The 16,861-nt window shown below is 53.5% G+C and overlaps 1 protein-coding gene across 1 annotated transcript; it reads left to right on the top strand.

The window, feature by feature from the left end:
• The first annotated feature begins 7,461 nt into the window (after nucleotides 1-7,461).
• On the top strand, nucleotides 7,462-11,011 carry BARX1 (BARX homeobox 1). The gene is made up of 4 exons (XM_015640459.1): nucleotides 7,462-7,775; nucleotides 9,576-9,861; nucleotides 9,981-10,065; nucleotides 10,562-11,011. The coding sequence occupies exons 1-4, from the start codon at nucleotides 7,571-7,573 to the stop codon at nucleotides 10,724-10,726; spliced, it is 741 nt and encodes a 246-aa protein (XP_015495945.1). The 5' UTR covers nucleotides 7,462-7,570; the 3' UTR covers nucleotides 10,727-11,011.
• The last annotated feature ends 5,850 nt before the right edge of the window (nucleotides 11,012-16,861 follow it).

Below are 16,861 nucleotides of genomic sequence, written 5' to 3'. Positions count from 1 at the left end.
GGAATGGGGACATGGAAATGGGGAATGGGGACACGGGAATGGGAATTGGACATGGAAATGGGGAATGGGGACATGGAAATGGGGAATGGGGACACAGGAATGGGAATTGGGACATGGAAATGGGGAATGGGGACACGGGAACGGGGAATGGGGACATGGGAATGGGGAATTGGGACATGGAAATGGGGAATGGGGGCACGGGAATGGGGAATTGGGACATGGGAATGGGGAATTGGGGACATGGGAATGTGGGCACGGGAATGGGGAATGGGGGCACGGGAATGAGGAATTGGGACATGGAAATAGGGAATTGGAACAAGGAAATGAGTAATTGGGGTCATGGTAATGGGGAACACAGGGATGGGGGACACAGGAATGGGGAATGGGGGACACGGAGATGGGCGACACAGGAATTTGGGACATGGGAATGGGAGACATGGGAATGGGGACACAAGACAGGGGAATGGCGGATAGGGGGATGGAGGATACAGGATGGGGGATATGGAGTGAGGGAAGAGCAGATACAGAATATGGGATGTGGAAATGGAGACTATGGGATAAATCCTGTGGGACACGGGGGAGAGAATTGGAGATACAGGGGGCAGAAATGGGGATACAAGAATGGGGGATACAGGATAAGGATGTGGGAATGGGGATAAGGGATTGGGATATGGGAATGGGAGTGTGGGAATGGGAGATACAGGGTGCAGGATGGGGGAGTGGGATACAGGGTGCGGGATGGGGAACTGAGATGGGGTTGTGGGGTAGGGGTACAGCACAGAGCTGTGCGACTGGGGATGTGAGATGGGGTGCAGGATGAGGGATGCAGGGTAGGGGTGTGGGATGTGGGATGCAGGGTGCAGGATCAGCCCAGACCAGGAGAGAGGCTGGGGAAGAGGCTCCAAGCCCAGCAGGACAAGCACAGGCCATGTTAAATCCATCTGGAGCTTGGCAGATCTCTATCAGTGGGTCTTGGAATGTCGTATTAGTGTCCAAAAATTTGCAAGTGTCATAATATATGTATGGAAAGGGAAATTGTTTAAACTTCTTAAGCAGCTGTGGCCATATATGGGTTTGAAATGTAGTTCTGAGCACAGTAAATAGAAATTTGCCATATCAGATACAGGACTGCAGTGTAAGCAATGTGAAATTCAGGTCTCATCTCACCTCAAGTGAATGGCAGATCTCCTTCTGGTGGCTTCCGTGTCAGCAAGGGTTTCTCCCTTAGAATTTAAAATACCTGCTGGAGGGTCCCTGTACATGTGTGAAAGGAAAATAAAAGACCTAGTGGGTATGGCAGAATCACTGAGAGGAATGGTTCGGAAGAACCCTTCTTCACTTAATTCTTTTGTATTGTTTGGCCTTTAGTGAGAGCTGTTTTATGGTACTAGCTCTCTAACTTAGGTGGTTTAACTACCTGTAGTGGTGCTTGTGAGGGACAGGGAAGCCAGCTTTAATATGATTTTAATATGTATAAAACATCTTGTTATTTTTTTAAATAAAGTGCTTCAATGAGCCATTATTGTGTTTAATGATTTAAACATCTCCCTGCTGATCTATAAACCCAAATCGTCCAGATCTGATGTAGCACTCGAGAACTGGGAACCAGAAGTGACTGGAGGCAAACCATAAAACTGAAGGGTGTAAGGATTTCATTCTGTTTCTTCCCTTTTAAAAACCAAAGGCCCAAGTTCTGCACAGATGTAGTCATTAACTTAATTTTATGAACCATAAACAGTCCCGTTGCAGTCAGCCGTGTGCACAGGGAGCAGTCTCAGCACACAGCGCGTGTTTACAGCACCAGGCTAACGGGGTGTCAGCAAAGCATCCCTCATTTCCACACAGATGCAGGGCTTGGCTGGATTTCAGCTCACACAAGAGTGATAAGGACAAATCATTGTTTTCTGCCTGAAACTCTTTTATCACCTAGAAATGAATGGTTCAGCCAGATGTGCTGTTCCAGGTGGAGTATGGTTATTTACTGCACCAGTGCACTGATGTTTAAGCTGCCCTTTTATGTGTGTCCCATCATTTGCAGAACATGTCACCTTCAATGTCACCTGCACAGCTCCTGCCATCGCTCTGCTTGTGGCCAGGTCAGCTTTGGTGTGGGCTGGGGCCTCGGTGCTGGGCACTGACCACAGTCCCAGGCCACGGCACCACTCACCCACAGCAGGCCTGGGCAGAGAAGGACGGAGGTACAGCTGTCACCAAGCACTCACCTCGAGTGTCACTGCACTCATCTCAAACTGGGACCCTGGTTTTAGGGACAGCCACCACCCTCCTGGCAGGGCTGGGGAAGGAGCTCTGAAGCTACAGATCTCTTCATGGCCAGGAATCAATCCATAGAGAAGAGGCTGTACCAAAAATACTGCCCGGCCTGAAATCTAATCACGTGTGTGGCTGGTCATTGGTTTCTATTTCCAAGCATTTCATCCCTTGTCTGTGAACTAACTAAAAGTAAAAATAAATGAATAAAAAATTAAAATCCTTTATGTCAAAAGGCGTGTGCCTCACTGTTTGTGCTGGTTTGGGGCCCTGCAGAATGAGAGGATTCAGGAAGGAAGTGTCCCAGTTGGTTACACGTGTAACACTCAGGTGTGTGGTACCCGATGGCAGAGGTGGGGACAAAGGTGGCACATTTGGGGAGCTTCTCATTCTGCTGGCTGCTGTAATGGATATAAATGAAATGTATTCAGGCAATAGTAGTTTCAGGGATGATTGGACAGAAATGGAGAACACCCAGTTTGTGAGAGCTGCTTGTAGCAGGGAGGAGGATGGACTCTGGACCTCGAGGGGCAGGGAATAAAGGGGCTGCAGCCCTCACTCAAACCAAACCGGATCCTCTGAGCATGGCTCTGAAAGATAATGCCATAGTCTGACTTTCTGACAAGGCCAGGTGTTCAGGTGTTTGCAGAAAATAATTTTTAGAGGGATACGTGTTTAATGGCCACTGATGAAGCTTTACCCAGCCATTAAACATAACTTATTACTCAGGGCTGAGCTATTCCCTCAGCCCGAGCTCTCCTTCCCAATTAGTCCGTGATGTCACGTTTTCCACTCTCTTCGTAGCACTTTGTGGATTTCCTGAATATTAAGTGCCGTGAGGAGGGAGCGGGTGGGGGGAGGTGGCTGTGCCTGTCTCCCCTGCTCGGGCCCCCGAGGGAAGGGCAGGGGCTGCGGGGGGATGTTCCCCCGGTGGGAACGGGCAGAGCCCCGCAGCCTGGGCAGCTCCATCCCCGCAGGGCTCCGGGCACCGCCTGCCCCGGAGCTGGGCATCGCCAGGCGCGATGGGAGAGACAGGGACATTTTATTAGAGTTTTAGAAGAGGTGATGTTGAGAAAACAACGGATTAGTTGTGTTCAAAATTCATTGAGAGCTTTGATGCAAATGAAAAAAAAAACCACCAAAAAAATCCCCATAAAACCAACCAAAAAAAATAAAAAAACAAAACTACAACACCTCAATTTTTAATTGATCTAAGCAGCGCTGCGGAGCGGCCCCGCGGTTACCCCGGTCCCTTCAGCAGATCGGGATGTGACCGGGCACAGGGGACCCAGGACACCGAGACTGGGCTGGGACAGCCGTGCTCAGCCCGCTCTGCCCTCGGCATTCACAATATTCTCCCGGCTGCGATATTTCCCCAGGGATGCAGGAGGAGAGGAGTTTGAGTTTCGCAGTTTTCCCCGGGACGGCTGTCGGAGGCGGGAGAACTGCGGGAATTCAGCAAAACTCTTCTCGTCAAATCGGGGATGAATCAGCGGAGTAAAAGTATTCCCACCCCCGGGAAGATTTTAAATCACTACGTGAACTCGTTTCCTTTTTCGTAACAAAATTTTCACGGGTGGAAGTGTCTTCCTTCTCCGAGTTACTCAGCCGAAATAGAGGCATCAAAATATCTGAAGCGTGAAAGTAAGCGAGAGGAGCCTTTAAAAACGCATTCTGCTTTTATGCAAAACGAAGGTCAGAGGAGCCCCGTAATGGGATGGATGCATCGATAGTTTCTGAAACCAGTTAAGAGCATTTGTATAAAAATTATTTTTTAGAAAAGCTAACTCTAGAAATAATCTGTTTCTAGCAGTCATATAAAGTCTGTACCTGGTGAAAGAAAAAAAAAAAAACAAAACAAAACAAACCAACAACCCAACCCTAAACAAAACAAATAAACAAAACCCCAAACAGTAACGAAACTAGAATTTTAAAAAGCCCCTCGGTAAATGAGGAGCAATTTTGTAAATAAAGCTGATTCCATTCTGGTTGCTGGGAGGAAAAAAGTGGATAAAATCCGGGGCCTGCAGCTTGTCCATGGGGTTGATCCCTAAAACCCCACGTATTTTGCTGAATTCCCACTCTAAGACGCAGCTTTTTATAAAACTGGTTGCATGAATATACCGCCCAAACTGACGTGGAGCAAAAGCACGGGTTTATGTGCTCTGTAAGAGTACAGGAAATTAGACAATTTTCAGGCGCTGTAAAAGTAAATAATAATAATGATAATAATAATAATAATAATAATGATAATGATAATAATAATAATAATAATAATAATAATAATAATAATAATAATAATAGCATCTGATGTCCTTTTCACTACAAGGTTTGTTTTGCAAAGATTTTAAATTCCTAACTGTGAGTGCTGCCGGATGGTGAAATTCACCCTCTTTTTCTTCAGTGCATCATCGAAATCTTTCAATAGGAGCTTTTCCAGAAAAGCTAATTTTTATTTTATTTTTTCGGTGACCTCGGGGGCTGGAGGCCTGCTCCCGGGGAAGATGTGGGATCCGCCGACCTTCCGTGCCTGCCCGGCTGCTGCTGCTCTCCTAAACAGCCTCGGGGCAGATGGGTCCCAAGGAACATAAAAATTTTAATTATCAAAGTCGATACCGTGTGATGGGAAATGATACCGGGTCTGTACCGGGTGGGGATGGAAGTATTATTATTTAGTTATTCTTGAATTTTGATTTATTTTAAATAAACAAAAAAACACAAGAGAAGCGTGCATAATTTCTTTTACGTGCACTATTTGTTTGTGAGCGCACCTCACCTCGAGGGTGAGGTTGTTTAAACATTCCGATATGGATTTGTCTGCTCGCTTGAATGTGTCCAAAATTCACCCACTTTACTCATAATCATTCTCCACTTTCCATGATAATAGCTCCGATGTCCTCTTTGGCCTCGGCAGTCGGGAATCAGCACCTTGGCACGGGAACACCTTAGGAGGACACACGGACAAAGGATGGCCGGACCAAAAGCCACGTCAGGAAACGGGGAGGGTTTTGATTTGGGATTTTTGATTGTTTTTGGGGCCCCGTTGGTGTCGGTCGGGGCTCCCCAGAGCGCAGGTGTGCACAGGGACACGGCTGCCCCGGGATTCCCGGGAGGAATTCGGGGAAGTGGGAGAGGGATGGAGGCGCCCAGCCCCGGGACCGCGCAGCATCTCGGTGGGCTCCGGTGCCCGCTGCTCCCTCCCGGGAGGGGAGAGGCGGCTCCTGGGCACAGCCCCCGCTCTGCCGCGTGTCACCAACCCGCTGGCAGCGCACGCACCGAGATGATGTCTGAACAAATGACAACTCGCTAACAGCAGGGAGCACCGGGCAGATCATGGGGGCTCAGCCCGTTAGTGTTTCACAGAGCGAGTGGCGTAATCTTAAATTGAAGAAACGTGGAGCAACCAGAACAAATCCGCGCGGAACTGCTCCGTACGAGTCGCAGTAACCATATGGAACAGGTTATGTGGGCAGGCAATGAAGTACAGAGCATAAATTAATTCGTTGTTGTCGCATGCAGGGGTGAGTAGCACAGAGGAACGGCAGCAGTACTCAAATAGCGCTGACAGGAGCAGCAGGGCTGCCTCGTGCTCGCCGCAGTTCCCCCAACGCCCCCGCCTACCCCTGCCTCGAGATTTAATTCAAGATACAGGGCCGGGGTTCCGATGTGCCGGGGGTCCCTGCAGCCGCATCTGCCGCCGCCCGCGGAGCCCCCGGGGCTGTTGGCTGGCTTTGGGGGCCAGACGGAGACCCACGAGAGGCGCTGGAGCCCGCACGGTTCGGGGGAAGCCGGCTGGACACGGGGCCCCGACAGCAGCCGAGAGCTGGGACCCGTCTGCGCTCACGGCCGGCAGCCGCGGGTGACTGCCCTGGCCGTCCCACCCTGCCGGTGCCTTCCGAACCCGAGCACGGTCCCGTGGCTGCTCCGCTCTCCCCTGCGCATCCCCCGCTGCAGCCGTCAAAACGTGCAGAACCCCCTTCTTTCGGCCCAAAATCCTAGAGAGGGAGGCTGAGCTTCCCTTGCCGGGGGGATGAGCCCCGCTCCCGTCCTGCTGCGTGGGCCGGCCAGGCTGAGCCCGTGGGTGCCCCCGCGAACACCGCTCGGGCCCGGGCACGCGTGGGCAGCTCCGGCCGTGGGCAGGGACCGAGCGCTGCCAGAGCCGCCCCACGCCGAGGAACCCGAGACGATCGAAACGATCCCCCTGTAATCCATTACCGCCGGCATTTTCGGGAGGGATTTGGGCGTTCGGGCTCCCGCACACGAGTCTGGCTCGAAGCACGTCAGTAACGAGCGGGGGCGGCTCGTGGGTCTCTGCTGTCGTGCGTGACACAGGCTAAAGGGAATAGAATGAATCACATTGTACCCAGCAAAACGTTCGTGTAAATGATCTAAAAGTCCAGGGAAAGGCTCTGCTTCGCTCTGAGTTTTGTTCCCTGAGCAGCTCCTTTCAGGTGTTTACATCGCTTTGGCCGGGGCCGGGAGGGAGCCCGGAGCTGAGGGCACCGGGCCGGGCCCCTCCGCGGGCAGCCCCGGCCGGCAGCGCTGCCCCCGCCTGCCCTGGGGCTGCCTGGGCTCCTCCGGCCCCCGCCTGCCCTGGGGCTCCGAGCCGCCCATGCTGCGGGGCAGGGAACGTGCGGGCCGGGCCGAGGGGCTGGGGGTCCCCGAGGGTCCGTGGGGCTCCGTGTCTGCCTCCATCAGCCGAGGCTCTCCAGAACCGCGGGTATCCCCTGTCGGGGGAAGGGGATGGAGAGGGCGATGAGGACTGGGGGCGAATGGTGTGGGGACGGGAAAGGGAATGGCGATGATTATGGCTACAGGGACGGGGATGGGGCTGGAGCCGGGGACAGGAATGGTGATAAGGATCCCCGGGACCGAGGCTGCGCTTCGAAGGGGCCAGCGGTTGTTTGGGTGTCTGCTCTCCCGCAGCGAGCAGAACGGGTAATTTGCTTTATATGGAGGGGGATCAAATGCTGGGCTGTAACCCCCGCTCCAGGTACTCGCCCGCCCCGGCCCCTTCCTTCCTCCGCAGCCCCTCCCGCGCCCTCCCCCGCCGCACTGACGGCCCCGCCGGGCCCTGCTGTATAATAGGCCACCGCCGCGGCCCCGGGGCGGAGAGACAGACGCTGCCCGGTGCCGCGCCCCGTGTGCAGGCGGCGGGGACGGCTCCGGGCCGCCGCACAGGGCCAGGGGAGGGGGCGGCGGGGCGATGGGCAGAGCCCCCGCTGCCCGGCTGCCGGCCGGGGGGCTGCGCTAGCTCGGCCCCGGCGGCCGGGGATCCCCCCGCGCCCCGGGGGCGGCGAGGATGCAGCACCCGCTGGAACTGGGCGCCGCGCGCTACTTCCCGGCCGAAGCCTTTCCCGACCACCGCTCCCACCGCTACCGCAGCTTCATGATCGAGGAGATCCTCACCGACCCCCCGGACGCCAAGGGGGCCGCGCCGGCCGGCGAGCTGCTCAAGTTCGGGGTGCAGGCGCTGCTCTCTGCCCGGCCCTACCACAACCACCTCGGTACGTCCCGGGGGGCTCCCCGCGCCTGGGGGGCGGCAGGGGGCGGCAGGCGGGGAGGCATCGCCCGCTGATGGTCTCCAGCGCCTTTGGGAGCCGGGTTCCTTGGAGAAAAAATTAGGAATTCTGCCTACAAAAATTGCAGCGGGGCTCTGCCGGCCGTGCGCATCCCCGCCGCGCCGCGGGCGCTCCAGCCGGGAACAGCCGAGTGCTTGGGGCCTAAAAGAGAAGAAAGCGGCTCCGCGGCTGCAGCCGCCCTCGCACAGAATGGCCTTTGGATTTCAGGGAAAGTTGTTGTTGGTAGTTTTGTTTTGGGGGTTTTCCCGTGTTTTTGGATGAGGTGAGAATTGCTGGAGCCGGGCAGCGGGGTCTGTGCGCGGCTGCGAGGGCGGCAAGAGGCCCTGCGGTCACAGGTTTAGCTGGAAACCCGGCTTTATGTGTAAACACAAAAATGTATAATACACAGAGATATTATATATAACATATACATATACGTTATGTTTATATAATATTAATATAGAAGATGGAAGACATAACATTATTAACCATATTATAATATAAGTTTGGGGTTTGTTTTTTTAAAACGGGTGCCAGCATTCTCTGTCCAGTCCGGATATTGCATCCAGGACAAATGCAGTTTATTAACATTCAAATAGGTTTGGGGTTTTTTTTTAATTGTTATTTTATTGTTATAATTTGGGGGAGTTTTTTGCGGTTGTTTCTTTTTTTCTTTTTTGTGTTTTGGGGGTTTTGTTAACGCTAGTGTTTAATGTATTTTGAAGGGTGTTATTTAACATATTTTAAAGGCCGATAGTTAAATGTGTGATGGCGAAACTTTGACTTCCCAAGCCATCTTCATCTGCGGAGCCGTAGCTCTTCATCCATTGACCCGAACAGAAAAGGAGTATCCCAATTTCATTTTCTGCATTTAAGAGAAAAAGATGAAAGCGTCAAGCCCCTGATCAAGGGAGCAACATGCGTTAGAATATCTAGAAATCAGTATTATTTTCAAGATGAACTATTCAGAACTACTCGGAATAGCGGATCAGATACAAGGCTCTTCACACCCCTCACGGATCAGCTCCGCAGGGACAGACGGGAGCAGGATCGGGCCCTGTAGGGAGGGAGGCGATTTCAGGCAGGCCGAGAAGACCTCACAGAGGCTCCCCCGAATTCCTTCCCCCTGTGTCGCTGGCGGGGAGGCCGAGCCGAGCAGGAGCGCAGCCCCCGGCCCACCCAGGGTTTGGGCCAGGGAGCGGAGCGGGGGAGCCGGGACTGACCCAGCCGGGTCGGGCCGAGCCCAGCGAGGGAATCGAGCCGAGCAGGGCCGAGCTGGATCCTGGAGAAGTGAATGGAGCCGGCCGAGCGGCGGCCCCAGGCGAGGGAGCGGCATCCTCGGGGATGGCTCGCTGTCCTCTCTAGGCTGCGGTTCACAGAGTGGGATAGAAATTATTACCAGGTCGGAAATATCCTGAAAACTCCTAGGAAGGGAATCCTTGGGCCGTGCCCGCCCCGCTGGTCGCCGAGTTCAGCCGGGTCCGGCGGCTGTTGGGTGACACCGACGGGAGCGCTTTGGGGTTGAATTATTTTCACTTGTAACCCCCAAGTAACTCATTGATTAGCATGTGCTGGTTGAAGGGTAAAAGGTGGCCCTGTAGCGCGGAGGTGGCGCAGCCGGGGGGCCCGGGACCGGAGGGGAAGGGGCCAGGGATCCTGGCAGGGGCTGCTCCCCGGGATCCGCCGCACCCTGCAGCCCCGGGGGTCCCCGCGGTGCCCACCGCTCACCGCCGCTCTCTCCCGCAGCGGTGCTGAAGGCGGAGCCGGCCGCCGTGTTTAAGTTCCCGCTGGCTCCCCTGGGCTGCTCGGGGCTGGGCTCGGCGCTGCTGGCCGCCGGCTCGGGGCTGCAGGGCGGCTCCGCCTCGCCGCATCTCCCGCTGGAGCTGCACCTCCGCGGGAAGCTGGAGCCGGGCCCCCCGGAGCCGGGCAAGGCCAAGAAGGGCCGCCGCAGCCGCACCGTCTTCACCGAGCTGCAGCTCATGGGGCTGGAGAAGCGCTTCGAGAAGCAGAAATACCTCTCCACGCCCGACAGGTAGGCCACGGCCGACCTCGGACTCGGGGCGCGGCGGGGCTCGTTTTGATTGAAAAAGTCGGGAAGCTGCCATCGAGACCAAAGCTGCCGGCCTGACCTCCTCTCTCTCTCGCCCGCAGAATAGACCTGGCCGAATCGCTGGGACTCAGCCAGCTCCAGGTGAAAACCTGGTACCAGAACAGGCGCATGAAATGGAAGAAAATAGTAAGTGGCCCTTATTAATAGTCCTCCCCTTGGGCTCGACGTGTCCGCGTTCGGCGGGGATCGAGCCCTGCCCCGTGGGCCTCGTCCTTCCGCACACCGGCCCCGGGATATTTAATAACAGCATTAAGGATAATTATAACAGCAATGATGACCATGATGGTAAGAATAAGAATAAGAATAAGAATAAGAATAAGAATAAGAATAAGAATAAGAATAAGAATAAGAATAAGAATAAGAATATGTCCCTGGTCTTTAATACCGTGCCCCTAGTCCAGCATCTTCTGGGCCCCTGCCGGCCCCCCTCCCGGTCCTGTCCGAGCCCTCCGGTGGTTCTGCTCGGCCCCCGGGGCGGCGGGCGGGGGCCGCAGTCCGAGAGGACCCGCACCGGCGGCTTCGCTCCGGGGCACGGGAGAGAGAGGGGTTGCTGCGGCCCGGGCTGATGGCAGCTCGGTTTTACCGGGGTGTCCCCTTCCTCCGCCCCCTCCCCGCCTCGCAGGTGCTGCAGGGGGGCGGCCTGGAGTCCCCCACCAAGCCCAAGGGCCGCCCGAAGAAGAACTCGATCCCCAGCAGCGAGCAGCTCTCGGAGCAGGAGCGCGCCCGGGATGCCGAGAAGCCGCCCGAGAGCCTGGGCTCGCCGGCCGAGGTCAGCCAGGAGGAGTGAGGGGGGCCCGGTCCGCAGGGCCCCGCCGGGCCCCCCGAGGGCACGGAGGGCAGCTCGGACAGGGCTGCGGCCGCCTTCGGCCTCGGGACGTTTGGACGCTTTGACCGCACGCCGGTCTCACCTCCGCTCCCCTCCGGCCAGGAGCACACTGGATCCCACCTTCCACATCTACTCGCTGTCTAAAACCCTGTGGTGCCCCTAGTTATTCGAAAACTGCATTTTATGATCAGTTTTATTAATGCGAAGATATTTACTTTATTTCAATAAAGTATTTTATGAATTATTGCTCTGGGTAACGTAATGCTTTGGGGTTGATTTTTTTAAAGATTTGCTATTTTTTTTCTCCCACGGAGGCAGGTTAGAGATTGAAAACCAATTTCAAGGCAGGTCTACAGAGAAAGTGCAAAGCGCAGGGGTACCGGGAAGATTCTCCCATCGTTTTCCACGACGGTTCGGCTGCCCGTGGCCGGGAGAGGCCAGACCCTCGGTCTTTCCTTGGTCAAATTCGGATGCTCTCGGATTTTAAAGATACGTTAGCTGCTGACAAAAGATTAATTAACTTCTGCACTGTGCATCCTGAACGGCACTTTAAAAAAATGCTCTTCACGAGCTCCTGCGATGCTGCACGAAATCCTGGCGCTTTGTTGTTCGGGTGAGGATTTTTTATTTTATTTTATTTTATTTTTTCGCTTGTTTTCCCCGAGTGTCTTCTCCACGTTTTCCGTTGGGATGTTAAATTACAGAGCATCCACCGAGACATGCAATTACCGCCATTTTTCTAAAAAAAAACAAAAAAAAAAACCAAAAAACAAAACCAAAAACAAAACAACCGAAAAAAAAAAAGAAAAACCAACCAAAAAAACACCCAGCAAAGCAGGGAAGGACGAGAGGCGGAGAGCGAGGGCCGGGGAGCGGCGGGGCAGCCCCGGGCTGAGTCGCTGCTGCGGGGGCGCCTCCCAATTAACGGCGGTAATTAGCGGCTCGGGGGTGCCTCCGTGCCCCGGCAGGGTGCCCTTAGGGCCGGCAGGAGGGGAGCCCCTGTCCCGGGGCAGCGGCTCCGGGAGGCTCCAGCCCGTGCTCAGGGCACGGAGAGCGCGGCCCCGGGGGGAGCGGAGCACGGAGGCAGCACCGAGAAGCTTCAACCCCAAACAGCCCCGAATCGGCGGAGCCCTCGAGGTGAATCTGCGCTGAACTCATGCCGGTCCTTCCCAGCTTTGCTGGTTTCTCTCTCCACGGCCCGGCCCGGGAGGTGCCCCGGATCCATCCCGGGTTAAATCAACCCCGGGATGAGCGGGGCAAGACACGGCTGGGTAAACAGGAAACAACCTCGTGTTCTTACACTGAAATAACTTAGATATTTAACCAAACCATTGGTTGGAAATGTTTTATTTAACCTGAGGATGAAGATGGATGCCGGGAAGAGAGAAGGGGGTGGCGGGGCTGGCAGAGCCGGGGCTTTGCGGGACCCTCCTGCGCTGGCAGGACAAGCTGGGCGTGTGGCTTTGTCACTTCCCTGTCACCCCTGGCTGTTTCTGGTGCTCTCAGTGCGCGGGAGAACAGCGCCCGATTTTAATTAAAAGGGAGATTTCGCTAGCGCATTAACCTAAATTAACAGGACAACAGGCTGTTTTAGTCACTTGTGTCAGAGGGCTGGAACAGCCGGGCTTCACTCGGTGCTAGCGCCTTCGCGGGAGAATATTAATATTTTCTTTTCACAGCTGAGTAAGTGACAGAAAAGTGATTATCATTTCTCAGATCATAAGGTGATTTTTAAAATTTTTTTTTTCAGCGCACGAAGCAGTAAATAAAGTTAGGGTTTTTTTGTTTCGAATTTTTCTTTCGTAGACAGCCGAGAGAGGGGCTCGGGACGCTTTGGTTAAGCTGCGTTTCTGCCGAGCCGGAGCGGAGCGGGGTCCCCGTGTGGCCGTGTCCCCTGTGTGCCGGGGCTGCGCATCCCTTCCCTCCGCACGGGACACACGGGTACATCCTTTTCTTGCTGTGCCGCGGCACGAACATCTCCCGGGGGGCTCGGGAGAGCCTTCCCTCGCCCTGGGAGATGCCCGAGAGCCCCGTCCCGCACGGGGGGGACACAGCGGCGGCCCCGCCCGGAGCGGGATGTGTGCTGCGGACGGACACACGGACACACGGACACACGGCCCCTCCGGCTGACCGGCTCCCCCCGGAGCCGCCTGGGCACGGCTTTAATGAGCGATTCCTGCTCCGGGAGGAGCCGGGTACGGACCCGAGAGGGTGCGAGCCGGGCTCAGGAGCCTCCAGCCTCCTCGGCCATGCTAAGGAAACCCAGGGTTCCCTCAGGCAGGGAAAGGAGCCTGTTAGAATTACCGGACAATAGACCCGACTAATGGGATTTTTTTTTATTGCTTGGTTTGGTTTGTGTTTTCCTGTAATATGTATATTTACATACACTCACACACATATATTTAGATAATTTTTAACGATTTTAAGCACTGCTTTCTGTCAAAATTTAATTTCCCACAGCTTCTCCAGGTGGGCTGCCTGCTGGGCTGGCTGGAGTGACAGCAGCTGGGAGCCAGGAGCAGAAGGGTCCCAGCGAGGTGCACTCAAAGGGGTGGAATGAGATGAACTCTAATGTCCCTTCCAGCCCAAACCATTCTGAGATTCTCTGATTCTGTCTGAAAAGCGAGGGTAAATGGCACCAGCCGTCAGTGACAGCCCTTCCAAAGGTGTTTGGTGGTACCCCAAGCAGGGCTGGGGCTCCCCTTGGCCAGCTGATGAGTGACCACAGCAGGCCTTATCTGCACACAAGTTTAGTGCCTATGGATAATTTTAGACAGTGCAGCATAATGTTTTCACTTTCTAATGGCCTCTTAGAGCTGTGCTGAGCCCGTGTGGTGCTGCTGGGCTGCAGTGGGTGGTACCCACACCCACCACACCTGAGCAGCAGAGCTGGGCCAGCCCAGCACTCGGAGATGTCCAGCAGGAATCCTGGGGAAGATCTGGATGACTTTGTTCAGTGCTGCAACTCCTCCTCAGAGCCCTGTTCTGCCTGTGGGAATGACCTCACTCTGCAGCACCCCAAAGCTGATGGAAAAGCTGCTGCCCCACCCCGAGGGTGGGTTGGCAGTGCTGTGTAATCCTGGGGCCAGTAAAGGACATTTGTAGCTAATACACCTGATGGTTATTCTCTGTCTGTGTGTAAATAAGCTGTATTACCACGTGCATTCATTCTGGCAGCGAAGCATCCACGCTGGGGAACTCCACATTTTAATTACACCTGTATTGGTGAAACATCATGTGTTTTCTTTGCAAACAAAGTAGAAGGGTGTTGATTGAAGGCTGGAAAAATGTGTCCTTCGATTGCTGCTCAGGTCACAGGTAATCAGCAAATGCTCTGATGGTTTTCTTAACAAAAATACATTTGAGTTTCCAGTTCAAACATCCCAGATCCCCTTTTTATGATGCATCTCAAAGAAACTTGAGCAAAGTTCTGCTTTTTCATCAATGCCAATTTAAATACAGCTTCACAGAGCCAGGGCATTTGAAGATGAATGCCATGGGTGTTTATTCAGAGGCAGTGCTTGCTCTGCCAGCAGCAGATCAGACACCAGGACAGGTCTGTGAGGGGGGCAGTGGCCTTGCCCTGACTCTCTGCTCCACACCTGCAGCAAAGGGAGGTCTGCTCTGCCCTTCTGGGAGAAAAAAATGATCCTAGAGCAATGCTTTGTGGGCACTCCTCACAAATAAAAAACCCAAAAGCACTGACTTGATGCTGCCTTTTCCCCTCCAGAGGGTGGGAAGTGCGGAGGGGGTGGAGTGGGGATGTGGATGGGGGAGGTCAGTGGGATGGGGAGGGTTTGATGAGAAATGGAGGGGGATGTGGGAGGAAGTACAGGGGGGTGTGGGGGGATGTGGGGATGATGGAGGAGCAGGGATGCAGGGGGCTCTGGAAGGATGCAGGGTATGTGGAAGAGGGTGATGTTGAGGGATGTGGAGGGGGGGGGATGCAAGATGAAAGGGGGTGTGGGGGGATGTGGGGCTGGGGGTGAGGAGGCGTGAGGGGGATACAGGGAGGATGGAAAGGTGGGGAGGGAGATATGGGGGCTGGAGGGGTTATAGGGAACATGGAACAGGATGTGGGAGGATGCAAGAACGTCTGTGTGAGGCTGTGGGGAGGACGGGAGAATATCAAGGGAGATTGTGGGGTTATAAGGGGGGGTGCAGAGACATTCTGTGGGGCATGGAGAGGAGGGAGGGGTATGCTGGAGCCTGCACACACCCTCCATGCACTGATAAAAGACATCACCCAGCACCATGTGTGAGTGCCAAGCTAAGTCTGGGGTGGGTCAGGCCCTCTCAGATCTGGGGAGAAAAAGAAAATTAACATCTATCTGGGACTTGTCCTCACCATTTTGGTCCAAAAGAAACCCAGTGCAGGGGTTGATACAACCTACTGAGTTCAGTCAAATTCTCTGAAGTTCATTAACTGACAGTTGATGTCCTGTTATTAGATGTTTGTCTTAAACCTAATGTTTGGTTGAGGTCACTACACACACACTACATTTGGTTGTTTCAGCTGAGTTGTAGAGTAGATAAAATCTAAATGCTAAACTCCTCATTCTCTGAAATTTGGCCTAGCAATGTGTAAATAAAGCTCAGGGCAAGTTTGCATTATCCACACTAACACAGCTCTCTCAGCTGAGCCTTGCCATGAAATCTGTAGGAGAAGGAGGAAAGTTTGGGGCTGGGGATGGTTACCTTTAATGAGGCTGGTGGTGACCACTGGGTCAGCAGGCAGCAGCTTTCATGGCAGGCTTTAAAAATGCATCCCCCACTCTGTGTGGATGGAAAAGCCCTGGTGGTGAATGGACCCCTCAGTTTACAAACAGAGTCCATTAGAACATGGCTATGTACAACATGGGCTCTTCCTCTGCAGGATCCCCAAATCCATTGTTTATCCTGCACCTATATTAACAAACCACAAAGTGAGCTCGTGGTGTTTTCAGAACGCATTTCTTTTTAGGATGGGAATGTGGAAATCTTCCAAAATTGAAATGGGACATAAGGCCAACGAGTAAGGGACAGATTTGTGCCTCGAGTTGGAGTATTAGCTGGAATGAGAGGATTCCATTTTCTCCAAATGGTTTTCCCCTCGGAGGTTCAGTTCAGAGAGCACTGGGCAGAGCACACTCTCTCTTTGAAAAGACACTGAAGTTGGTGGGTTTTATTTAAAGGAAAATACCACTGGAGGAAGAAACCCTTGGGTTATGTTGAAGAGCTTGTCAGCAGAGTTCAAGTATAGATGTGCTTACAGCACTGTGGCCTGGCTCCTTCACACTCCACAGTTACACAGGCAGTGAAAATGACCCAAACCCTGTGAATTTACAGCAATTGTTCCCAGGCTGATGTTCCATGGCTGCCTGCACAGCACCCCCAGCCTCAGCACATCCCACCAGGTAAACAGAGCCCAGAACAGGACAGGCAGCTGTGCAGGAGAAAACCGCATGTCTTGGGAACCCTGGCATCCGTCTGGAGACACAGGAGTAGAAGAGGAGAGCCTCAAACTCCACACTGGGCCATTTTACAGAAATTACAGCAATTTTACGTGGATTAGATCAATTTATTATGAATTATCTTCACCAGCTCTGAAGCTTTCACTTTGTGAAGAATGACTATTTTGTCAGAGAAGAGCTCTGGGTAAAAATCTACATATGGCAGGAGATGTCAGCAAAGCACAAGTCTGACTTTGCCTGGCAAGGAAGGGGCTCCCAAAATGCACCTTTTTCACCACAGTGAGCTCTCAGTGAGGGAGAAGCTGGCTGTTCATTTTGAGCTAACAGGCTTTTTCCTTCTCTGCTGCTTGACAAGGTCTTAGAGAGATCCCACACTGTTATTGCTGCTAGAAACACTTTCTAAGGTATTTACTAAAGATTAAACACAAGGAATATAAATCCCAAATATTTTCAAATAATATTCTCTCTTAATTGTATATTTTGCTGAAACATTGAAGTGAATAACATCTTGTCTGAGTTAAAATAGCCTTTAGTAGATGCTTAAAGAAACGAATCATCTCTGTGTCTTGTCCTCTTCTCCCTTTTGGGAAAGTGAGAGCTGGGTTACTGAATATTCCCATTTATTGAACAGAAATTCTCACAG

The sequence above is a fragment of the Parus major genome, chromosome 12 (assembly GCF_001522545.3).
Source record: "Parus major isolate Abel chromosome 12, Parus_major1.1, whole genome shotgun sequence".
NCBI classification, from domain to species: Eukaryota; Metazoa; Chordata; class Aves; order Passeriformes; family Paridae; genus Parus; species Parus major.
Note: the sequence above shows the minus strand (reverse complement) of the source record. Positions and strands in the feature narration are given on the sequence as shown.